Below are 25,417 nucleotides of genomic sequence, written 5' to 3'. Positions count from 1 at the left end.
CTAACAACACAAAAGACAGTCAAACTCTCGATATTTGGTGAAATTATTGATTCATCAACCCAACTTGAGTGTAGCAGTAAACTCTCTCTCTCTTGCTCTCATGGCTGTCATCAAGCAAAGTTTCATTTCAATCACAACTCGGCGAACGCTCGTAAAAGCCAAGCGTGCCCTCACCCTCGCATGCTGTGTTCAAATGCGCTCACGAAAAAAAACATAAACAGTACTTTTCAAGAAACCGCGGGCAATTATCAAACAGTAAAAAAACAGCCGTGTGCGTTTTCCTCTCTGGTTTTATTATAAAAGTTGTTTCTACGTTGACTGTGAACAAAAAAAAATACAAAATAAAACATGACAATGAAGAGTCCAGGGTCTCCATGGCAACATACAGGTAAGCTTGGCTGAGGGGGCTGGTGTAGGGGTAACCATGGCAACAGTGGCGGCGGGTGGGGGCTCTAGTAACCTCCTCCTCGGACCTCGTCTTTCTCACCTTCTCTCACGCTCGCATTCGCACATCCAGAGTGTTTTGGTCACATCTGGGACCCACCACGCGGGAAGCAAGGTGCTTTTGAGAACTCAAGTCATTAAAATGATAAAAAAGGTGTCAGCCTATTGGGGGGGTTTGGCTGTGACCGAGGAAACACAAGTGCCTCTGATTGGCTCTTTTGAAGCGTCGTCCCTGCCGCTTTATGAGCCAATCAGCAGCTCGGAGACGTGTCGTTTAAAAAAATACAATAACGCAAAAATGTTTGATATTGGACTTTAACCTCTTCTCCTCTTGCACTTGCGCTCACACACACATACATACACACACACACACACACACACACACATATATGGGTCCCTACTCATCATCCTCCTCCTCTTCGTCGTCCTCCTCGCCTTCGTCGTCCTCCTCTTCCTCGCCGCCCTGAGCAGAGGAACCGGGATTCCTGGTGAACGAGCCGCCGCCCCGATATGCCACCATATCCTGTCAGGGCAACATGTAAAGTGAACTTAAGTTTATTTCTATATATTTTTGAAAAAATCAAGAAGTTTACTCTATTTCAGTTGAAGTCAACAGCAACATCGACCAAACACAACAAGGAAAATAACACACACTGATGATTTATATACCAAATACATTTGATTTTCCGTCCGTAATCACTAGCTCGATGCTAATATACAATGGAATATGCCATTCAAGCGCTAATTCAAATTAGCACTGCTTAGCATGTGCTTTGTACACACGTTATATCAAACATTGACTGTAATTTTTGTCGCATCGCAAAAAAAATGCCACATGGCAAAAAAAATGTCACACGGTTGGCATGTGGCAAAAATTACAGTCAATGCTTGATATAACTTGTGTGTACAAAGCACATGCTAAGCAGTGCTAATTTGAATTAGCGCTGGCAAAAAAATGCCACATGGCAAATTTTTTTTTCCAATGGGCAAAAAAATATGATACATGGCAAAAAAATGCCACATGGCAAAAAATAATGCCACATGGCACAAAAAAAATGCCACATGGCGCAAAAAAAAATTTGCCGCATGGCAATTTTTTTGGGGGCAATGGCAGAAAAATGCCACATGGCAAAAAAAAAAAAAAAAGCCACATGGCAAAGGTTTTTTGCCACATTGCAAAAAAAATGCCACATGTCAAAAATTTTTGCCACATGGCAAAAAAATGCTATATGACCCAAAAAATGCCACATGGGAAAAAAATGCCACATGTCAAAATTTTTTGCCACATGGCAAAGTGTTTTGTTACATGGCAAGAAAATGCTATATGACCAAAAAATGCCACATGGCAAAAAAACTGCCACATGGCAAAAAATGTTTTGACTATGGCAAAAAAAAATGACACATGGCAAAAGTTTTTTGCCACATGGCAAAAAAAAAAAAAAAAATGCCACATGGCAAAATTAAACCACTTTTGGTTTTAAAAGCCCTGCTGTAAAAATAGTGTCACTATTAATAGTGTTCTCTGTGCAGTGCTGCCACCCAGTGGCCATGGTGTGCACGCATTTAAGGCTCTTTGATTAGCCTGCGCTTCTCACCCGGTCGTATTTCTCCCGGAGTTTTTGCGCCTTCTCCTCGTACGGCAGTTTGTCCGACTGTGACAACTTGCTCCACATTTCGCCCAACTTTTTGGCGCAGTCGCCTATGGAGAGGCCGGGGTACTGCTGCTTGACGCTGGGACGGTACTCGCTGCAGAACACGAAGAAGGCGGACCTGCGGGAGCGGACGCGGTTACCGTGAGAAGGCGATTAGCCAGTTTCGAAGTGGACTCACGGAGGCCGTTTGGGAGCGTTGGGGTCTTTCCTCTTGCGACCTCGCTTTCCGAAGCCTTTGGGTGGGACGTAGTCTCGCATCTCCCTGTTGTAGCGCACTTTGTCGGCCTTGGCCATGTCCTCGAAACATTTTTTATCGGTGGGAGACAAACCCTGTCGGGAGATAAATGTTTAACGCCGATTAGTGTCGACACTACGCCGGCGCTTACCTTCCACCGCTCCGAGCACTTCTTGGAGAACTCGGCAAAGTTGACCGACTGCTCGGGGTTCTTCTTGCGGTGCTCCTCTCGACACGTCTGGACGAAGAAGGCGTACGCCGACGTCTTCCCTTTGGGCTTGTTCACATCCTTTCGCATCATGGTGGCGGCCTGTGATGTGACAAGTCAACTAAGACGTCACTTGTACTGGTAACTGATGTTTTTGTGTTCTCCCAAGCATAGGCGGAGTTCGACTTTTGGGGCAAGGGGGCACAACATGTCGATGACCCCGAAACGCATTGTCAGCAAAATTAACTTACAAGAATATTTATAATAATAAGTTGACAATTAGCATTTTTTGTTTCCCATCATTCTTGAGGGGAATTGTATATGGTGCGCCCGCTGGTGTTGCGCCAATGTAGTTACCCCTGTCAAAAATTGTATCCCCCTGGTGGAGCCATATGAAGGTAGATTTGTGTCTTTATCATTCAATCCAAAAAAAGTTGCTTCAATCAAAATGTATATTTTCAAACCAAAAAAGTCACTTCAATCAAAAAAAAAAAATGTTTGAACGCAAAAATAAATATGAAACTCAAAAAACAAACAAAAAAAATGCATGTGAAAGCTTTTTTTCTGTTTTTGATTTATTTTTAATTTTTTTTGATTGACGTCAAGTTTTTTTTTTGATTGAAACAACTTTTTTGATTGAAGTAATGGTGATTTGTGTTAGGGTTACATTTTGGCTGCGATATTTGTGTCTTTATTATTCAATCAAACAATAAGTTGCTTCAAAAAAAAAAAAAAAATCAATTCAATCAAAAAACAAGAAATATTTCAATCATGGAAACAGCTTTTGAATGCGAAAAAAATATTTGAGATTGAAAAATTTGCATTTGAACAGCTTTTCATTGAAAAAAGTTCTTTGATTGAAGCAATCCTTTTTGTGTTTGGGCCGTATTATGGGTAGGACATTTGTGTCTAAATCATTTAATCCCGTTTAATAATTGATTGATTTTTTTTTTTTTTGATTGAAGTCAAGTTTTTTTTGCTTGAAGCAACTTTTTTGATTGAAGTCATGGTGATTTGTGTTTGGGCCACATTTTGACTAGGACATTTTTGTCTTTATTATTCAATCCAAAAATAATTTGCTTCAAAAAAATATCTATTTTTCCTAAGAAAAATCAATTCAACCAAAAAAAAAAAAAAATTCAATCATGGAAAAAGTTTTTGAATGCGAAAAAAATATTTGAGATTGAAAAATTTGCTTTTGAACAGTTTTTCATCAAAAAAAGTTTTCTTTGATTGAAGCAATCATTTTTGTGTTCGGGCCGTATAATGGGTAGGACATTTGTGTCTAAATCATTTAATCCCCAAAAAAGTTGCTTCATTAAAAAAAATATATTTTCAATCAAAGAAAAAAATCATTTGAAAAATAAAATTACCCTCCCGTAATTTTTTTTTTTATTAAATGCTAAGCAAATGACTAAGTTGCTAGTCACATGATCTGTTTGAAAAATAGTTTTGACCCATTATTAAAATATTTTTTTTGTTAATTTCATTCATTTTTGTTGCAGTTTTAATGCTTTACAACTTTTATATATATAGGAAAGTCAATTACATGCAATGACACTTTTCGGCCCCCTGGCCCCCCCCCCCTTAAAATCCGCTTATGGTCCCAAGTAAAACATTTGTTTTTTTTTTTACTCATCTTTTGACATATCTGAGCCCCATCACCTAAGCTGTCCTTTGGACAAGACGCCCTAGATTTGTCTCCAAACAATTGTGTGGCAAAATGATACTAAAATTACAAACTCAAGTGAAAATTTTTTAAAAATCCGAAATATGAGCTTTTCTAAACATACAGAAAATACTCATTTCTACAGTGTTGAGTTGATATTTACTTTCAAACAAGCGTCACGTAAACGCTTCAGTCGGCGGGCAAATAGCGGCCCATCCTCCGGTCACTAACAAAGAACCGAGGGGGTTCCATTTTTTTTTCGCGGAGTATAACGTTACGCACCCGGGACAAGTAACGGGACAAAGGGGGCCGAGCTACGCGGCACCACAACCCGTTAGGTGCTACGCGGAGTCGGGGCAGGAAAAGAACAAACGTCGGGGGATGGAAGGATGGATGGACGGACAGGGGGGTGTTGGGGGGCAAACAGTTAGCAACGATTAGCTTAGCCTGGCTACCAGAACAATGAGCCACCATTTGCTTCCCGCCCTCTGCGGAGCGAGCCTCCCATCCCCCTACCAGACGTCACAACGGGGATGTTTTTGAGCACAAAGGCGCCCAGAAAAGAGAAGCTTATATTCCAGTTGTACGTTTCGTATCCGAGCGCCCCTAAAGTGTTCGCGGTGAAACTCGGCTCCCCGGTGCTTCCCAGCTGCGTATTTTCAACGACGCGGGCTATGACTATGCTCCGGAGACGTGAGCGAGCGGGGCACGGGGGGCGGCGTAGACTATTTCCTGGCGTCCAGCGCCTCAAAATGGGCGTTTCTTGGTCACCGCAACGCGGCTGCTGGAAGAGTCACCGGGGGGCACGCGCGTAAAACGGCAATAAGCGCTCGGAGCCCCGCTGCGGCGCTTCTAATACCCGTTTTTCTTGGGGGGGCCGAACTGAATGGGGTGCTGTGCCCCTTTTGGAAACCCGCGTCCCGTACAAGATGGCCGGCTGTACTCACTCGTTAGGAGGGCCGGCGACAGGCTGAAGTGCACTCGGGACTGGGGCTTTTCTTTTTTTTTTTCTTTTTTGTTGACAAGTCGGCTTATTGTTGACGTCTGGTAGCTGAAGCTGAGACTGGACCGTCCGTTCACTTTCAAACTGGGTCGAGCTGAAGACCGCTCCCGCCCCCAGAACACGCCCCCCACGTCGCTTCTTCCAAATAAGAGGGGCGGAGGAAAGGCGAAACCTGGGCGGGGCTGGGATAACTACTAGTATTTGATTGGCTGTCTTCTAAGCGTAGGGCGGAGATTCACATTTCGGCTGGGCGGGGAAAGTCATAGCGCCGTGCGATTGGTCGCGGGCGTTTTCACTCAGAGCGTGACGTCGGAGTCACATTACGTTGTTTTGTTTGGTAAGATGGCGCCGATAGAAATATTTGCTTTTGGAGAGTTATCAAAGCATTTGTAAACAAAGACCCCGTGGAATTAGCGGACACATCAAGTACAGGAAATACGACTATGCAAACAATACAAATATTAATTGTTTCGGTGCCATTGACAATGAAAGACGTCCATTCATGCTTCTTTTGACATCCTTCTGGTGCGAAATTAACGTGACTGCCATTGACGGCGTTAGACGTCCAATCCATTGGAAGTAGAAGCATTCGCTGCTATCCTAAAAATTCAAACGGATTCGAAGATAGTAGTAAATTATTTAAATTAACATTAAATACATGATAATTAAATACAAATTTAAGGAATACTGTATTTCAAAATACAGCAGAACAAACATGGAAAAGTTTGAGCCTTAGCGGCTACCGTGGACTTATAACGTAAATATCACATAGATACCTAGATGCGTAATACGCGCTGTGAGCCATACAAGAACACCGCTGTCACTTGTCGGCCATTTTATGTCAGTGCCATTCCCTGTGCTCTAATTTTCTACCGATTTTTAAACGGCACTGGTTTTCATAAACGTTAGATGTACAGTAAAGTAATTGCATCCTTCAGAACTATTTTCCCAGAAAAATCACTTCTGATGCAAAAGCCAGAAAACTCCACTGCTTTAAGATGGCCGCGACTCCTACTTCGGCATCTAGCTTTAAATAGATATATAGCACATCAACAGTTGATATCCCGGGCGACTCACAGCGCGCGTTCGTTGTGTCTTCAAAAGTCCAAATGTGGATTTCATCGGGGACATGGACGCCGCGCAAATCTTCCGGGATCAATTTAATCCACAGGGCGAAGCCGTCAGTATCAGAAAAAACTTCCAAACTCCTTTTTGTGTTTGTTGTTGCCATTCACTCAAGTCATTTCATTGAATCGATTCTTCTAGTTTTAAGTTGATACATAACGTGAAGGAGGTGCAAAATGTCTAAATCTAGTGCAAAATGTTTTGTTGATGTGTGCAGGAGGCCAAATGGTTAGAAGGGTTATTCCACTTCGTCAGAGAGCATGTGTGGCCCCTGATGGTTGGCAGCGACCTCACTTGTCCGACAGGTAAATCGCCATTAGGTGGAGGTAAACTGGTAAACTGGGCCGGTTTTACGAGGGGACAAACATGGGCAAATCCTGACGCAGGGGCCCCTTCTCCAACTTAACAAAATCAAGTTTTAAGTAACTTTTTGTACGTGTCAATTAGTATAAGACAGTATTTTTTACAAGTTACAGAAAAATGAAGATTCTTTTCAAATAATTAAACCCACCAGGACGTCACAACGAGATGTAAACAATTGAGAGTTTAAGAGGATGCTTGCCATGCTAATGCTAATGCTAACGCAGGGATCAGCAACCCGCGACTCTAGAGCCGCAAGCTGCTTTGGGAAAATCAATTTTGCCACATGGCAAAGAAAAATGGCACACACACAAACACCACTTTTGAGTCTCGCTGTTTTGCCAATATTGACGCAAAAACAATATTTTCGTGTTTTCCATCTGGTGTAAATCACAATTTAATCTGCTAGCAAAAATGTGGGCAGATTGCCAACAAAACACAAGGGTTATGTTTTGTTTCGGGCTGTCAAATGATTAAAATTTTTAATCGAGTTCATTACAGCTTAAAAATTAATTAATCGTACTTAATCGCAATTCAAACCATCCATAAAATATGCCATATTTTTCTGGAAATTATTGTTGGAATGGAAAGATAAGACACAAGATGGATATATATATATATATATATATATATATATATATATATATATATATACTCAACATGCCGTACATAACGACTGTATTTGTTTATTATAACAATAAATCAACAAGATGGCATTAACATTATTAACATTATGTTCAAGCGATCCATGGACAGAAAGACTTGTAGTTCTTAAAAGATAAATGTTAGTAAAAGTTATCGAAATTTTGTATTAAAACCCCTCTTAATGTTTTCGTTTTAATAAAACTTGTAAATTTTTCAATCAAAAAATAAACTAGTAGCTCGCCGTTGTTGATGTCAATAATTACTTCCACAATGCTCATGGGTGCTGAAGCCTATAAAATCAGTCGCACCCAAGCGCCAGCAGAGGGCAGCAAAACTCCACAAAACACAATTAACAAGTGGGCATTTCACTATACTGTCATTTAAATCTGTTTGAGCGGGGCATGTGCGTTAATTGCGTCAAATATTTTAACGTGATTAATTTTAAAAATTAATTACCGCCCGTTAATGTGATAATTTTGACAGCCCTAGTTTTGTTATTTACTATTCTAGACAATTCTAGCTATCGAATGACCCGCAATATAAAATATCTGATGAGCAAAATGCATGCTGTTCCTCTGTGACCTTGGTGTGTGGTGAGGAGTCTGAGGACATCTGGTGGTTGAAAACAAACGGTGTTACCGTATTAAACAGTGTTCGAGCAAATACTGTAGTGAAAATGTTTAACCGTAATGAAAATTCTTAACGCAGGTTTATTGTGGGGATTTAAAAAAAACAAAACAATAACATGTAATTTTCTCTAATATAGTTTTCTACTTTAATAATGAATTACCCCCCGCCCCAAGGCTACTTCTACCCATGTGTCTACTCTCTATAGGCAACCATATTTGTCCATTTTCTTTACAACTTTATCTAGAAAGGTACACATGTTTAAATTCTCTAATAATAAAATAAAGTTTTGAAAAAACTTAGTGAACATCTAATTTGTTTTTTTCTCAGCCGAACAACACGTTGAGTAAGGAAGTTTTGGTATAGAGGTTGAAGGAAGAAAAGAGGCAAATACTGAGTCCCAGCCAAAAAGTGTTGATGACAGTGTTGATTTCTATTCACTGTTTCCCCCCTCCCAATTAAAGTCTGTCACAGTCACAGCCAATTATATTGTAAAGCTGGTTAAACTGGAAGTTTTGTTTTTGTAAGGTGTATTAAAATTTTGTTAATGTGCCCCTTTTATCATGTAAATTTTGTTCATGTGCACAGACCTGATTTCGCCCTCAGGCTCAGAATCGCATAGGACCGGCATGAAGTGATAATACGAAATCATGAATTTGATCGTGACTATGATTTGCAGACGATGAAGCGATCTCTCAGCTGAGCGCGAGTGTGATAAAAAGGATACAAGGGACGATACCCAACTCGCGCATGCTACCTGTTAGCTACACGTAAGACGCCGCGTCCTTTGTACTAACTAGTCAAGACGCCTTTCTGATTCTTGACGTCCTGACAACAGGTTGACGTGCGTCTCCGAGCTTCTTTCTCACCAGCGGCTTGCCTGCGCCAGTTACCCGTGGCCAGGCACTGATCGGGAAAGGGCGGCGACCCCGGGGCGTAGGGTTCTCCCACGGGAGCGCCTTCTGCTGATGGGTCGTTTGACGCACGGCGGCAACGGAGAGTGGATGCTGACGGACGCCAGCGGCAGTGTCGTGTGCGAGGCAAGTACTCCTGAATAATGCGGTTATTATCTGGTTCTTTGTAAAAAAGACTCGGATAGTGTTATTCTGTTTCGTTTTTTTCTGAATGGGATTTCTTCGGCGCGCCCGAACAGTTCGATCGGCCGATCGGCACCGTTTGGATATCAGAATGACCGGAATTTTCACGCGACGCAGGGAATTTTTTGGACGACCCCGAAAAATTTTTCGTTCCACCGTAAACACAGATTTTTCAGGAAAAAATAAAAAAATAAAAATGTATCTTGTCCTACAATTTTTGACCAAATCACATAAGTTGGACATCAAAAATTCCGGGACGGTGAGGGGTATAAGGTTGTATACAGAATTTGGAAAAAATTTACGGTTCCCCGAAAATATGCCAAAAACTTACCCATTCATTTTTAATGGGAAATTTCCCATTCACTTCCAATGGAATTTACATTACATTGATGCCATTGACGGCCATGTATGTCAAATATATTGATGTCAATGTACTTGGATTCCATTGATGCCTATGTAAATTGATGCCATTGATGGCCACGGACGTCCAAATTTCCTATTCATTTCCAATGACATTTACTTTGTTTTATGCCATTGACAGGCATGTTTGTCCATTCAATTGATGCCAATGTACTTGGATTTCACTGACGCCAACGTAAGTCGATGTCATTGACGGCCATGGACATCCAAATTTTTTCCCATTCCTTTTCAATGGCAAAAAAAACAATGTCCCCAAATCAACCAGAAATGACCAGGACACGCCCCACGAATGTCCTCAAATGACCTGATATGACCAGGCTACGCCCCCAAATGACCTGATATGACCAGGACACGGCCCGCAAATGTCCGCAAATGACCTGATGCGACTAGGCCACGCCCCCCAAATATTCCCAAATGACCTGATATGACCGGCCCATGCCCCCAAATGTCCGCAAATGACCTGATGTGACCAGGCCACGCCCCCCAAATGTCCCCAAATGACCTGATATGACCAGGACACGCCCTGCAAATGTCCCTAAATGACCTGATATGACCAGGCCACGCCCCCCAAATGTCCGCAAATGACCTGATATGACCAGGACACGCCCCCCAAATGACCTGATATGACCGGCCCATGCCCCCCAAATGTTCCCAAATGACCTAATATGACCAGGCCACGCCCCCCAATTGTCCCCTAATTAACAGGAAGTGACCTGATTTTGTCCCCAAAATTAACCAAACCAACCTGGGCGGGGCTAAGATCTGTATCTCCACACAGCAAAGACCCAGAGTAATTTCTCCAGACATTGCAGTTTTTTTCATTGATAGCGATAGACGCATCTACTATTGATAAACTCATTGCAATTCATAGTGTATTCGAATTAGAAATGATGTGTCTGTCCAGATTGTGTCCCCTTCACCTCTGTGGATGGGTCGTCTGGTCTTCCTCCCCCACTGGCACTACTTCCCCCATAACGCCGTCGGGCAAGAGCCTTCGGAGCCTCGGGGCCACGTGGAGCTGATCGGCTCTCCCGTTCTGCTCCGTCCCGGTCCTACGCAGCAAATGTCCGTTGCTCCTGCGGCGGGAGTGAACAGCGATCCAGTCCCCGTCAAAGAAGCTCTGTCTGTAGTCTACAACAGGTTAGTGGAGTCCTCAATATCATTCCAAAATTTCTCTAAAATTGATGACATTTTGAATAGTTTCCGACCCGACTGGTTTGTCCGTCAGGGTCCGAGGACAGCTTGTGTCCGTATGCGGACAGGTGGCTTCCGTCTGCCCCACGCTAACCATTTCAGGAATGTCCTTCTTCTTCTTCACGTTGTCAGAGGACTCGCACGTGCTACCCGTTCTGGTCAAGGTAGGGCTATTATACATAAGGCTATAATTGGACTAGCAGCAAATGATCTGTAAATAAATTGGACGTCCATCGAGTTAAACGTGTTTGTGTAGACCAGCAGCAAACTGTGGTGGGCAAAATGCATGTCTGTCGGCGAGTGCGTGCGCGTGACAGCATTGTGCGTGTCCGTGCTTCGAGTGTGGGGCGGAAACAACATCCTGTGCGCCACCGATCGCTCGGAAATGCACAAGATGCACGATCGCGAGCCCGTGGAGGAGGCGGCCGAGGAGGAAGCGGAAACATCACAGCCCGATTCTGTCCGCAAACGCTCTAGTGTCATCAGTTACCAGGTGTGTTGTGAAGACTTTGCTAGCGCGGAGCACATGTTTACTGTTACTACAACACCGAGCAAAAAGTATGGAATCGCCAGTCTGGGACGAGCACTCACTCAGACACTTTATCATGGAAAACAAACTCAGGTAAAAAGCTTGAAAAAATAATGAATTAGTTCAAAATTGCAACTCTTTAGCATTCAGAAACACTAAAAGAAATGAATAAAAAACATTGTGGTGGTCAGTGATGGTCACCTTGTCAAGAGTCAAGAATCTGCATTGGACATGGGGATGATGCTGGAACTTTTGTTTGGTGCAGTTCCAGTGAGATTTACAAAGATGACTGCCTGAAGAAGACATCAAAATTCCCTCAGTCTTCATGATATGGGGCTGCATGTCAAGCAAAGGCAGTGGGCAGATGACTGTGGTTAACTCTTCCATAAATGCATAAGTTTACATTGAAATTTTAGACAGCTTTCTTACCCCTTCAATTGAAAATATGTTTGTCATTTTCCAAGATGACAATGCATCATGCCACAGATCTAAAACTGTTAAAGGATGAAAGACTGAGGGAATTTTGATGTTTTCTTCAGGCAGTCATCTTTGTAAATCTCACTGGAACAGCACCAAACAAAATTTCCAGCATCATCACCTTGTCAAGAGTCAAGAATCTGCATTGGATAAGGTGATGATGTCTTGTCAAGAGTCAAGAATCTGCATTGGACAAGGTGATGATGCTGGAACTTTTGTTTGATGCTGTTCCAGTGAGATTTACAAAGATGACTGCCTGAAGAAAACATCAAAATTCCCTCAGTCTTCCATGATATGAGGCTGCTTGTCAGGCAAAGGCATTGGGGAGATGGCTGTGGGACATGTATGTACAAAAGTTCCAGCATCATCACCTTGTCCAATGCAGATTCTTGACAAGGTGAGGATGCTGGAACTTTTGTTTGGTGCCGTTACAGTGAGATTTTCAAAGATGACTGCCTGAAGAAGACATCAAATTTCAATTTGCACCACAGGTTATCAATAGGGTTGAGATCTGGGCTATTTGCAGGCCTTGACATTGACTGGATGAGTCTTTCTCCGAGGAAGCCTTTAACAGTTTTAGCTCTGTGGCATGATGCATTGTCGTCTTGGAAAATGACAAACATATTTTCAATTGAAGGGATTAGAAAGCTGTCCAAAATTTCAATGTGAACTTGTGCATTTATTGAAGATTTAACCACAGTGCCTTTGCCTGACATGCAGCCCCATATCATCAAGGACTGATGGAATTTTGAGGTTTTCTTCAGGCAGTCATCTTTGTAAATCTCACTGGAACAGCACCAAACAAAAGTTCCAGCATCATCGCCTTGTCAAGAGTCAAGAATCTGCATTGGATAAGGTGATGATGTCTTGTCAAGAGTCAAGAATCTGCATTGGACAAGGTGATGATGCTGGAACTTTTGTTTGGTGCTGTTCCAGTGTTGTTTCTCGTGATTCCATATTTTTTCCCTCAGAATGGTGTGATTCCATATATTTCCCTGCACTTGCTCAATAAAATTAACATTTACTGACCACCGCAATGTTTTTATTCATTTCTTTTAGTGTTTCTGAATGCTAAAGAGTTGCAATTTTCAACTTATTATTTTTTTCAAGCTTTTTATCTGAGTTTGTTCTACATGATAAAATGTCTGAATGAGTGCTCGTCCGAGACTGGCGATTCCATACTTTTTGCTAGGGATTGTATTACTGTTACTTACTAATGTTACATGCTAGGGAACAGTGACGGAGGTGGTGAGCGCGGGGGCGGGGCTATTCGTGATGGACGGGAAGCTGGGACTCTGTCTGGCCTATCGGCCGGAGATGAGCCGGAAGCTTCGAGTTGGTGATGAGCTGTTGGTGAGATCCTGATGGAATATTCAAATAGATTGGACGTCCACTCGTTATTGAAATTCACAGCAAAAAAAAGATCGGACGTCCGTCATCGTCTCATTGTGTCACCATTCTATCTCCAGCTCCATCGTGTTCACTTCCTGCACCGGCCCTGTCCTGACTACCCTCCGAACGTGCTTTGCGCCTGTCTTCGCACCACCGTGACAGTCACCAAGTTCAGTTCTGACGCGGCGCCAGCCACCGACCGCAACTGCCCCGACGATGGCGTGCTGCAGCGATTGCTGGTGGAGAGGAACCTGGACGTGTCTCGTTACCTGTGGACGTGCCAACTGTGCGCCGGGCTTCAACGCAGGTAACAGGCGGGACGTTTAACACTATGCTAATCCACGCTAACACGGGGCTATATCTTAGCCTGCTTCCCAGCGCGTCACAACAGTGCGTGTGCGTGTTGTCATGGAAACTGATGGAAGCGATGTCCGGTCGAGGGCCGCAAAACAGGCGGAACATCTACGTTGAGATGTTGGACGAGCCTCACGCTTGTCCGCTGACACAGGTAATGTATGGAAACGTTACCAGCAAGTAGTGCTGCAACCTAAAACTATCCAGTGCAAGCAGATTTTCGCTCAAAAGTAAAGATATCTAATTATCTACTGATAATTTGACTTTAAGACTGCTGTGTATTAACTCACTGACTGCAGCAAGTCAGTGCAAATCTGGCACCATCTGCTGGCCAAAATGTGCATTTCCAGGACAGGACTATAGCATTAGACGTAACATTCCAAGTTTCTTCGGCGCGCTGCACAGCCCAAACCGTCTGACCGATCGGCACGGAATATCGAAACACCTGGAATTTTCACGCGATGCAGGGAATATTTCGAGCGATCCTGAAAAACTTTCCGGTCGCCTGTAAATGCCGATTTTTCACCAATTTTTGGAATAAAAAACAGATTTTCAAAATGTATGTTGTCTTAAAATTTTTGACCAAATCACCTAATTTGAACATCAAAAATTCCGGGACGGTGAGGGACATAAAACGTGTATACAGAATCTGGAAAAAGAAATTACGGTTCCTTGGAAATTTTCCAAAATTTTTCCATTCATTTTTAATGGGATGCAACATTGGTTTAAATTTCCCATTCACTTCCAATGGAATTTACAGTGCATTGATGCCATTGACGGCCATGAATGTCAATTCTATTGATGCCAATGTACTTGGACCCCATTGACGTATATGTTAGTCGATGCCATTGACGGCCATGGACGTCCAAATTTCCCATTCATTTTCAATGGCATTTACTTTGTTTAATGCCATTGACGCCCATGTTTGTTGATTCTATTGATGCCAATGTACTTAGATTCCATTCAGGCAAATGTAAGTCGATGCCAATGACGGCCATGGACGTCCAAATTTCCCATTCTATTTCAATGGCAAAAAAACAAATGCCCCAAAATCAACAGGAGATGAGATCTATATATAGACCCTACTCACGTGACGTCACAGCCACGCCCCCGCGCCATGATGTCCGCATACTTGCCATAGAAATGCATTAGCGCTTCGTAAATTCTTCCTATTATTGCACGTTTTACTGCTCGTCAACATTAATCCTCAAAATGGTGAAGTCGTGTGTGGCGGTCGGTTGCAAAAACAGAGAAGATAGACGGAGAGACTTGAATTTTTACCGTATTCCGAGAGACTCGAAGAGGAGGCCGCGATTGACTGCTGCAATTCGACGAGAAAATTGGGCTCCAAACGACTACCACAGATTATGTAGTAGTCATTTTATATCTGGTAAGATGCATTAAATATATATTTAGAGGGTTTTGGGCTGACAACCACAATTAAGATCATTGCTAGGCTAATCGCCGACAACATACACGTATGTATGTAGTTAGTGCTATCGCTAAACCATATAAACATTAAAAGCCCTAGCTCCATTGACAAATGACATGAAATACATTAGACTTGACAGTGGATGTTAGCAAGAACAAAAGATTTTGAATTGAAAATTTCGTAACTCACCTTTCGAGCACAAGATTCCTGCCGAATTTTCGTGTACGAGGACGTGTTTCACCTAACCAGCAACGTAGCATTTATAAGCCTCCAAGCTCTTAAAGTTTTTCAAACTTTCGTGAGAATAGGCTGATTTTGTGTGGGTATCAGATGTCAGGCGAAGCCAGCGGGTCGAAAAACATCGATTTAGGCATCAAATACGGATCTGGCGAATGGATAAACTGAAGCTTTTCCACGTAACGCCTTTTATGCAACGGATCCAATGAGTTTACAGCGTCAGATAACACCGGGGCTTCCATGAATTGCTCTATAACTAGCTCGACTAATTGAAATCAATGAGAATAAGTCTGAAAAAGAGGTACAATATGGTGGCCGGAAGCAGCGACACGCCCATTTTGTGACGTAGGTGAGTAGGGTCTATAGGACGTGTCCCCCAAATGACCTTATATGACCAGGCCACGCCCCAAAATGTCTAAAAATGACCTGATATGAGCAGGCCACGCCCCCAAATGACCTGATCTGACCAGTCCACGCCCCCTAAATGTCCCCGTATGACCTGATATGACTAGGACACGCCCCCAAATGACCTTATATGACCAGGACATGTCCCCCAAATGTCCCCAAATGACCTGATATGACCAGGCCACGCCCCCAAATGTCCCAAAATGACCTGATATGAGCAGGCCACGCCCCCAAATGACCTGATCTGACCAGTCCACGCCCCCTAAATGTCCCCGTATGACCTGATATTACTAGGACACGACCCCAAATGACCTTATATGACCAGGACGTGTCCCCCAAATGTCCCCAAATGAATAGGAAGTGACCTGATATTGTTGCAAAATGTCCGCAAACCTACCATGGCGGGGCTAAGATCTTTATCTCCAAACAGCAAAGACACCAGAGTAATTTCTCTAGAAATTGCACTTTCAAGTTTCAATACATTATTCAAATTTTTTTTAATTTTTTTTTTTTTTTTTTTTTGCATATGCCTGTAGTACGGCGGTGACCGGATGCAGCATCAGTACACGAACCTGTCAGAGCTCCGCGAGTCCCTCGAAGAGGACTGTTGGGCGTCCTTGTCTCTCAGTTCACTGTTGCCGCCTGGCGGAGGCGGTCTGACTTCAGCCCAGATGAACGCCGCCCTCTCCTGGTCGAGCAGGATTTTGACGTCGGACCCCGCCTTCGAGCAGCAAGACGCACAAGCGCTCAGGTCAACCTCAAACTGCGTGGAAAATTAATAGAATGTGTGTGAATTCAATGGAAATTAACAAATATGATGAGATTATAAGTACTACATTAATGACAAACTTACAATTGGACATCTATCATCATCAATGGCAGCCAAATTAACAAAACCTGACCCGCAGACAGCGCCCTCTGCTGGTGGTAGGCGTGCTAGAGCTGCCTTCAGGCTCATCCTTCCATACCCTGCAGCTGAGGGACTGCAAAGGGGCCGTCGCCTGTGTTTTCACGGAAACCAACGAAGAAGACGACACTGACCAGAGCGCCGCCTTTAACACGGCGTGGCTAGGTACACGCTTATGCTCATTGCTAGCAAGCGCAACTCATATTGACTTCCTTTGTGCGCGCGTTTAGGTTGTCTCGTGTGCGTTGAGCAGTTCACCATGGTAACCGAGCGGTACATCCAATCAGATTTCCCGTCGTACCAACATCTGGATCAGCACAAGTTTATCACATACAAGAACTGTAGGTATGTATGTTGATTTTGGGTTCATAATCGTGTCAAACGTGGTCTTTAATTGTGCGTTTATGTGTTAGTGTTTACCTGCAGTTTTCCCAAAAGAGCGTCCGCATTTTGAGTCCATCCGTTGCCATGCAAAACCACCTGTGTGAAAAAGGGGCGGAGTCAGAGGAGAAAATGGAAGTCGCGTCCTGCTCCGTTACCGCGACAACCTGCGTCTCGGTGGTCCTCCGGGTGGAGCAGAAGGATGGCGTGACGTGGCGGGAGGAGGAGGCGTCGTTCTCGGTTAAAGCAACCGCGATTGGTCCGTTGGCAACCTGGGGGCGGGACCCCAAGAACGGCCCGATCAAAGACTTTGAGACAGGAAATGAAAGCACCGTGAGAATGTCTTCATCCGATCGACAATCGTGCATGTGTGTGTTTAGACAAACCTGAAGATCAAATCCATCATCTCCCATGATGCACTTGTGTCCACGTAGGTGACCTTGCTGTGCTCAGGCGTTTCGGCGCGCTGGTTTCCCCTCCTTCAACCAGGTCGCTTTTACCGACTGGTGGGGATCGGCGTGAATGTACGTATGCCACAAAATGGCCGACACACACGATGACAATATGATCAAGAATCTAGCCCGATTTTTATATACGTTAATTTTTAAAAAAGTACTGAAATACTAGTTTCCTACACTGATTACCATGTCAGGTTCATGTCCTAAGCCAATGGAGAACCACTGTTTAAGCCAATAGCACCATCTAGTGTTAAAACCAAGAAGTGCAACAGAATGTAGGCTGAACTGAAGCTTCTTGTCTCAATGATATTTTCCTCTAACGTCAGGACGACGGCGAATTTCGGTTGAGCCGGGACGTAGCACTACAAGTGTGCCACGACTGGAAGTTCTACACATTGAGGCGCCGTTTCCATTCAAGCGCTAACGTAGCGGCGCCGTTCACGATGTCACAAGTCCTGGACTGCAGGTAGAGGACTCTCATCACGTGATGTTATCACATGAATCTATGGCGTAATATATCGATGGTGTGTATTTTGCAGGGCAGACGTAGTGTGTTTTCAGGGGTTGGTCACGGAACGGCTCAATCTGAACGACAAGACGAAGGACGCCGGGAACGAGAACATTGGTATGCCAAGCGTATGTTTGACGACATAAGGAGTTTGAAGACTATGTGCTTGTCCGTAGATCTACGTCTCACTGTGTGCGAGCAAAGTGGAAGGAGCCTTCACGTCTACTTGAACTTGAACCAAAAGACGTATCAGCCGGGCCTGCTGCCGGGCAACACGCTACTTTTTTCCGCGTTCCGGAGGAGAGTTTCCAGGTGACACGTAATTGGACGTTGATTGTTAGCTGTAGCTGACTTGCTATTTGAATAACTCTGTACTATAGACTTCATAACCTATTGATTCGTAGGGGCCTATTTTCCAAAACTTCAAATATTTTCAAAACCAAAGTTGCGACTGACCTAAAACCAAAACAGGCACCTACCTTAGCCATACACGAGTCTCCATGAGCAGCGGCATCAAAAAATTCAAAGTCGTTCCCATATAAAATCCCCATTAATTATTTTCTATATAAGTATAACACAACTTAAATTGGCTATAAAAGTCTCAGATTTTATACTAGATGCACAAAAATCATCAAATGCAGAGATAATCACCTATATTTTTTTTAGGATCAATAGCAATATTTAACATAAGTTTTTGACCAAAATAGCAACTTTTTTTTTAACTGAAAGTTTTCAAGAACTAATCGATCACTCAATTTAACATCAGAAACTTAATACTTGATTAAAACATGCAGAATCAATTTTAAATAATATGTAAATAGATTAGGCCTGTAGCTATGGATTATTTTAGTAATCGATTAATCGATGAACTATTTAGTTTGAATAATGGAGTAATCGATAAGGAACATAAAAAATTAACATACATGAGCTGAGCCTCAAACGGTATAAGGTATGTACAACAAAAGAACAGTTGGCTAACTTACATAGCAAAAGTTCGTTAGCTTAAATGCTATAAAATGCAAATTTTTTTTTACAATGCTCTTAACAAATGGTTTAGACACATTTTCCCACAAAAAATGGCAAAATATTCCTATAAACTAAATTACAAATGCATTTAAAAAAACATTAGCTCAAACAAAAACTTAGATTATGTTGGTCTTAACAGGGAGCAGATGGATTCAGCCATGTGAAATGAGGTAGACTAGAGGGCCGTGTATCCACCCAAATCAATAAAACTAAATACAAACACCTTCAAAACAAACCATTACAACGTCACTTTAATTAAATACTCGAAGCAGCAAAATTTAATTTGAATCTTTTTTTCTAATCGAATACTGGAGTTAATCGATTAATCGTTGCAGCACTAAAATAGATTATTAATAAATTCTATGTACTATCACGACTTATTATAGAATAGAATTGCCCTTTATTATCATCATACACTAAATACCGTTAGCAAATGAGGCTTGCGGCCACCTGACGTAAACAGATCTTTTCTGGCGGAAGTTCTTCTGAATAAATGCTTAAATCCCCGAATTCTTCAAAGATATGGACGTAAAACGGTCTCGATTCTTGGTTAAAAGCAGGAAAAAAAAACGTGGAGGTAGCATTTATTTCGCGTAAATATTACGAACTATGAGGCTAGTCATTTACGAAAATTAGCCGCCTCCATGTGTAAACAAAAAAGGAAATTCCGGCAAATAAATGCTTCAATCACGCATGCATGGTATGAAAAATATATTTACTTTGAGTCCTCGAACAAATCACTCCTGAGCCAATCATTCCTGTTTGTATGCGGTACAGCTTTCGTAGTTAAATCCGATCGTAAGTAAATCCGACATGAGCGTGTGCAGTCTTCGGCTTTTACTAAATGAAGCTCGGCCACCTCTGATAAGGCGTGACGCATAGAATGACAAAGTTTCATGTCAATAGGTAACGAAGTCTGTCGGTACCTAAGTAGCCAGTAGTAATCTTGTCAATCTGTTTTCCAGGTCCGGCCGCGTGTACTGCAGTAACATCGCGGTCAGCTGGGTGGCGGTAGTGCGGGTTCAAGACAAGAGGTAATACTAGTACAAGACTACAAGAACCCGGAATCGTCGCGCACCAATTGACAAGTTTACCTGCAGGTCGGAGGAGCACATGCCAGCTCCCATCATGCAGCTGGCCCTGTGGACGGATCGCTCCCGTACAGTGGGCCGGGTCAAGGGGCACCTGGTGCGTTTCCTTTTCATGGAGCTACAATGGAAATGCTCCACGTGTGGGCGTGTATACGCACAGGTACGCCAGGTTAAAAGAAGTGTTGCGCCGATACCATGTTTTTGGGCTCCCGATACCGATTCCTGGCTGTGCCGAAAAAATCCAACAACGATATCAAACAGATACCGATAAATGCACCATGAATGTAAATGGTCTGCTCACATAACAAATGCCAAGCAACTTAATTTCAGGCATGAAAATGGGTCAGGGGTTAAAAAGGTGAGAAGGGTGTGGAGGAAATATGTTCCAGTACACTGTATTGTACACCCCAACAAAATATTGAGCTCTGTCGACCCACACTGTGTTTCAGCAGGGCCGTGCAGAGACCGGTGGAGGGGTGGGTGCTCGTAGATCAAAAGGGGCACTATGAACAAGTTTTTAATACACCTTAAAACAACATAACTTAAATTTTAACCAGCTTTAGATAATAATTGGCTGCGACTGTGACATACTTTAATTGGGAGGGGGCAACAGTGAATGGAAATCAAAACTGTCATCAACACTTTCTGGCTGTGACTCAGTCAGTCTGCCTCTTTTCTTCCTTCAACCTCTGCATCAAAACTTCCTTCCTCAACTTGTTCATCTGAGAACAAACCACATCAGATGGTCACTGAGCCACCAACAGCACAGTTTTCTTAAAACTATTATTTCATTATTATCCATACTTAACAACTCTAGCACCTAATGATTAATAAAGCAATGACATAAAAATCTTATAGAAAAATAACATTGTAATTGTGTTTATAATTGGATTTAATACCCGACTATCCTTGCAAACTTGTTCTTACCAGGTCTGCTATTCACCCAGCTGATGAGGTATCCACTGCCTTTAGCAGCCTCATCTAACTCCTTTTTTTATCCCTCAATCTCCCTTCCCTACGACGCATGTCTATGTAATGAAATATAAATATTTAAAAAAACAAACAGACTCCCCGGTGGATTTTAGTTTTAAAGCTTTCTTAATTTCTTTCTCACTCAATAACGATAGTACCATTTGTGTTTTTATTATTCAATCAAAAAACAAAGTTACTTCTATCAAAAACAAAGTTGGTTCAATCAAAATACAGTATATACTTTTAATCCCAAAAAGTAGCTTCAATAAAAAAAAGAAAAAGTTTTTGATTGCAATAATAAATTTGAGACAAAAAAAGCATTTGAAAACTATTTTTCTTGATTGAAACAAATTTTTCCATTTAAGTAATGTTTTGCGTTTGGGCCACATTTTGGCTAGGACATTTGTGTCTTTATTATTCAATCAAATAAGTTGCTTCAAACAAAAAAATATATATAAAAAGAAAAACTTTGCACATGTGCCAATCACCGTTTACCAAAGCCTGAGAGGGTTTGAGTAGACTCACTATGAAGCTTTTAATAAAGCCAAGCATTTTCTAACTACTTTATTCTTGTTTAAAAAGAATTCGGTGGGGCAGGAACATGTTTAAAACTTATCATAATTCTTACATTTTGAAGTGCTTGAAAACCATTTATAAATGATACTTTGGTGAAAAAAGTGAAAAAACATGTCATATATATATGTATCTTTTTTCCAATGTAAAATCTGAATAAATGCATTGAACACGCACAAAAAAAAGGGGGGGGGGGCGCTACTTCGCGGTTTTCACTTATTGCGGCGGGTTCTGGTCCCCATTAACCGCGAAAAACGAGGGATCCCTGTATTTCTGAAAAGCTTTAAGAAGCAGGACTCATTCCCACCACTCGTCGGGCCGCTGTTGTGCCGACACCGGTGTTCGGCCATTCCTTACTACGCGGCGAAACGTCTACACCATGCTCAGGGCACTTGCGAATGCATCCACACGCATGCGCACATCGGTTAGAATCGGCGAGTACTCACTATTTTTGTTTTTATTTAGTTATTTAGAACCTTTTCACTGCCTCAATGATACTTTTTGCATGTATTACCCTCTCATACTTTTAACCATTGTGTTTTTTTGTGTTAGCTTTGAAGCAGTTGACCACATTAGTCACGTAGCGTATTTAAACCGTCCTTATTTGATATAACTACATTTAAGTATTTTCTGCAGGCATTTTTTTAGTACCTTATTCCTGTATGCATCTAAACAAAACAAGTTTAGAGCGCACGGTAGTACTTTAGGTGTCAAATTCGACTAATGTAGGACGTTTCGCCGATGTAGCATATTTTGGCAGAACACCGGCCGTCAGCTCAAATCCAAGCCGAAAATAACGCGTCTCCGGCGGACGACGGGAGCGATGTGAGGCGCCCCCTCCATCCGAGAGCATGCCGCTTAATTTGACTCAACAGTGTGTTTCTTCGTTTATATTACCGCTAAATACACAAGCTTGACGCCAATTTAACGGGAGCTATTTTTTTCATGGGAGATTTGGCTAGCTCTGGCAGTGTTCAACGCAAACTGCAACGAACGGCAGTAACTTTTTTATATCGCAAAACGTGAAAACGATTGAAACCATTACTCACCAAATTCAATCTGCTGGCAAATATAGGCAAGTGTGTATGCTGCGCTCTGGTCTGCCCCGATGTGGATAAGGCCTGCTTTTTGATTTCGCAGCTTTGCAACCGAAGGCTCTCCGAGCACTCCATGTACACGCGTAAGGAGTGCGCGCGTTTGGAATAATGGAACGCAGCTTGGGCCGATGATTGGTTCTCGTCAGCGAAGCATCTAGAAGGATTTGCTGACTGTGTTCTTAAGTGCTCAGTTTACGTACTAAGTTAATCACATGATGATAATAATAATAATAATTAAACAAAACCTCCCGACCCCCCCCCCCCCTCCTCCCAAAAAGAATTTCTCCTCGGATCTACGCAATTCACGTAGGTCGCCCTTTTTGACTTCAAAACGGCGAATTTCGCCGAAAGGTGAGAGATTTTCATGCCTGTAATTTGGAGACATCTAATGGTCAATAAGTGGAACTGCTACATTCACTTACAGACCTGGCCAAAAGTATTGGCACTCTTGCAATTCTGTCAGATAATGCTCAATTTCTCCCAGAAAATGATTACAATTACAAATGTTTGGTAATCATATCTTCATTCATATTGCTTACAATCAAAAATCACAAAAGAAAATGGAAAAAAAAAAAAAAAAACATAATTGTTATACAGAAAACTCCAAAAATTGGCCGGACAAAAGTATTGGCAACCTTTGAAAAATCTTGCGATGCTTCTTTAATTTTGTGTCATTAACAGCACCTGTTACTTACCTGTGGCACGTTACAGGTAAATCAAACTTTCAGCCAGTTAAAATGGATTAAAGTTGACTCAACCTGTATCCTGTGTGTACCACATTGAGCATGGAGAAACGAAAGAAGACCAAAGAACTGTCTGAGGACTTTGAAGCAAAATTGTGAGGAAAGGCACAGGTCTATCTCCAAAGACCCAAACGTTCCTGTGTCTACCGTACGCAGTGTCATCGATACGTGTAAAGCCCACGGCACGGTGGTTGTACCCTCGGACTGTGGGACAGCTCGAACTTGTTTGGATGTTAGTCGAGGTTCTTCATCCACCATCCGAACAATCTCTCGTCTATTTTTCTTTTCCGTCCACATCTAGGGAGGTTAGCCTTGGGCTTTACACTTATTGATGACCCTGCGCACGGTAGACACAGGAACATTCGGGTCTTTGGAGATGGACTTGTAGCCTTGAGATTGCCCATGCTTCCACACAATTTTGTCTCTCAAGTCCTCAGACAGTTCTTTGGTCTTATTTTTCTCCATGCTCAATGTAGTACACACAAGGACACGGGACAGAGGTTGAGTCAACTTGAATCCATTTTAACTGGCTGCAAGTGTGATTTAGTGATTGCCGCCACCTGCTATGTGCCACAGGTAGGTAACAGGTGCTGGTAAGTACGCAAACTAGAGAACCATCACGATTTTTCAAAGGGTGCCAATACTTTTGTCCGGCTCATTTTTGGAGTTTTGTGTAAAATGATATTGTTTTTTTCCATTCTCTTTTGTGTTTTTTCATTGCCAGTAAAATGAATGAAGCTATTATCACCAAAGCATTTGTATGTTTTTGGGAGAAATTGAGCATTATCTGACAAAATTGCAGTGGTGCCAATACTTTTGGCCAGCAGTGTAGGTCGCAACCTGTTTTTTTTTTTTTCCAACCGTGACACCTTTTTGAAACGATATATCGATTCTTGAAGCATACTGATACCCTTTTGTGATACAAAGTATCACGATATATCACAATTTCGATTTTTTTGTCACACTAAAAGTGGGAAATGAATCTCAAAGAGTGCATATTGCGCAACGTAATTTCTCAATAGCGTACTAGCCCGTGCCAATTCCTAAATTTTATTGCCATATCGGGAGCCCTTCCGATATCGGTGCAACACTAGTTAACGGTTTCCGTACGAGCAGTTTAAAAATGGATTTCTCTCGCTTTCAGTCAGCTTGCAGCGGTCAGTGTCTCTCCACCTCGGCTTTCTTTGACAGCACCGCCAAGTAAGTTCGTCACGTGGCGACCGCTCACCCGGGTGAGGAGGATGCTGACGAACGGTCTCCAGATTGGTCGTGGAGGACGGCACCGGCGAGGCCCACGTGCGCGTGGCGGGGACGCTGGTCCGACAGCTGTTAGGACTGAGCGATTTGCAGTGGGAGGGGCTTCAACGGGCGCTGAAGGCCAGAGGGACGCTTCAAGTGTACCCCCACGGCCGAAGTCAGGTCGGTACGCGCGTCTGCCGATTGGCCAACGAGGCACTTCCCGTTTTTCCCCCCTTCCGGCAGGCGTGCGATGACGACGATCTCCTTCATTTCCTGTTGTTGTGCGCGCGAGGCGTCAACGCGCTGTTTCTGACCTGTCGCAGAGAATTCCAGGGCGAAGAAGGTCCGAGCCATATCCAAGTCGACAATAGATCTGCTGCGATTTTGAATGCGTTTGTCACAAGTAGACATCCAATCCATTTCAAGTCCATAGTTATTTTTTTAATGATTGAATAAATGAATAGAATGTGATTCCTAATAGTCGCCTTGCAAAATAATTGTTTGTGCTTGTTTTTTTATTCCAGAGGTCAAAAGGTTAAGACGCGGTAAGAGAGACTTCTTGACCAGGATAGGCCCGCCCCTCAAGCTCACCTGCCTCCACATTCACTGAAATGTTTAAAAAATGATGGGTCCGCAATGTTTGCAAATGTTAAATAAAGTGAAGTGAAACAAGCTTCCGAGTTGAGATATGCTTTTTTTCACTTGCAAAATCAAGCAGCAGGGCAGAGAACCAGAAGTGATATTTGCCACGTAGCAAGCCATGCGCCAACGTGGATTTTGCCATATGGCATGTATATTTTGCCATGTCGCAACATGGATTTTGCCACGTAGCATTTTTTTGCCATGTGCCAACATGGATATGGCATGTATATTTTGCCATGTGGCCTTTTTCTTGCCATGAGACAACATGGATTTTA

The 25,417-nt window shown here is 42.7% G+C and overlaps 2 protein-coding genes and 1 long non-coding RNA gene across 5 annotated transcripts; 1 reads left to right on the top strand and 2 right to left on the bottom strand.

Annotated features, from left to right (window-relative positions):
• Window positions 1-272: 272 nt before the first annotated feature.
• hmgb2b (high mobility group box 2b) lies at window positions 273-5,325 on the bottom strand. The gene is made up of 5 exons (XM_057855700.1): window positions 5,156-5,325; window positions 2,483-2,641; window positions 2,275-2,426; window positions 2,040-2,214; window positions 273-967 (listed from the first exon to the last, which is right to left on the bottom strand). Exons 2-5 carry the CDS (start codon window positions 2,630-2,632, stop codon window positions 842-844), a joined length of 603 nt encoding a protein of 200 aa, XP_057711683.1. The 5' UTR covers window positions 2,633-2,641; window positions 5,156-5,325; the 3' UTR covers window positions 273-841.
• Window positions 5,326-6,206: 881 nt separating this feature from the next.
• Window positions 6,207-25,170, top strand: ctc1 (CTS telomere maintenance complex component 1). 3 transcript variants are annotated; one of them, XM_057855672.1, is made up of 24 exons: window positions 6,208-6,391; window positions 6,554-6,641; window positions 8,648-8,738; window positions 8,807-9,008; window positions 10,390-10,625; window positions 10,714-10,843; window positions 10,936-11,172; window positions 12,916-13,038; window positions 13,155-13,384; window positions 13,444-13,585; window positions 16,042-16,256; window positions 16,414-16,577; window positions 16,643-16,757; window positions 16,826-17,126; window positions 17,228-17,317; window positions 17,578-17,717; window positions 17,791-17,876; window positions 17,936-18,071; window positions 19,751-19,819; window positions 19,886-20,036; window positions 24,406-24,461; window positions 24,524-24,680; window positions 24,744-24,843; window positions 25,025-25,164. In XM_057855672.1, exons 1-24 carry the CDS (start codon window positions 6,341-6,343, stop codon window positions 25,108-25,110), a joined length of 3,396 nt encoding a protein of 1,131 aa, XP_057711655.1. In that variant the 5' UTR covers window positions 6,208-6,340; the 3' UTR covers window positions 25,111-25,164. The 3 variants fall into 3 exon arrangements, with proteins under 3 accessions (XP_057711654.1, XP_057711655.1, XP_057711656.1); XM_057855671.1 differs by lacking the exon at window positions 25,025-25,164 and having other exon boundaries at window positions 6,207-6,391; window positions 24,744-25,018; XM_057855673.1 differs by lacking the exon at window positions 24,744-24,843 and having other exon boundaries at window positions 6,209-6,391; window positions 25,025-25,170.
• Window positions 10,411-17,128, bottom strand: LOC130928904 (uncharacterized). Its single transcript, XR_009066750.1, has 3 exons — window positions 16,961-17,128; window positions 16,078-16,892; window positions 10,411-10,561 (listed from the first exon to the last, which is right to left on the bottom strand). It is a non-coding gene; the product is annotated as an uncharacterized LOC130928904 (long non-coding RNA).
• Window positions 25,171-25,417: the final 247 nt, after the last annotated feature.

This window comes from Corythoichthys intestinalis, chromosome 13, assembly GCF_030265065.1.
Source record: "Corythoichthys intestinalis isolate RoL2023-P3 chromosome 13, ASM3026506v1, whole genome shotgun sequence".
Lineage (NCBI taxonomy): Eukaryota > Metazoa > Chordata > Actinopteri > Syngnathiformes > Syngnathidae > Corythoichthys > Corythoichthys intestinalis.
Note: the sequence above shows the minus strand (reverse complement) of the source record. Positions and strands in the feature narration are given on the sequence as shown.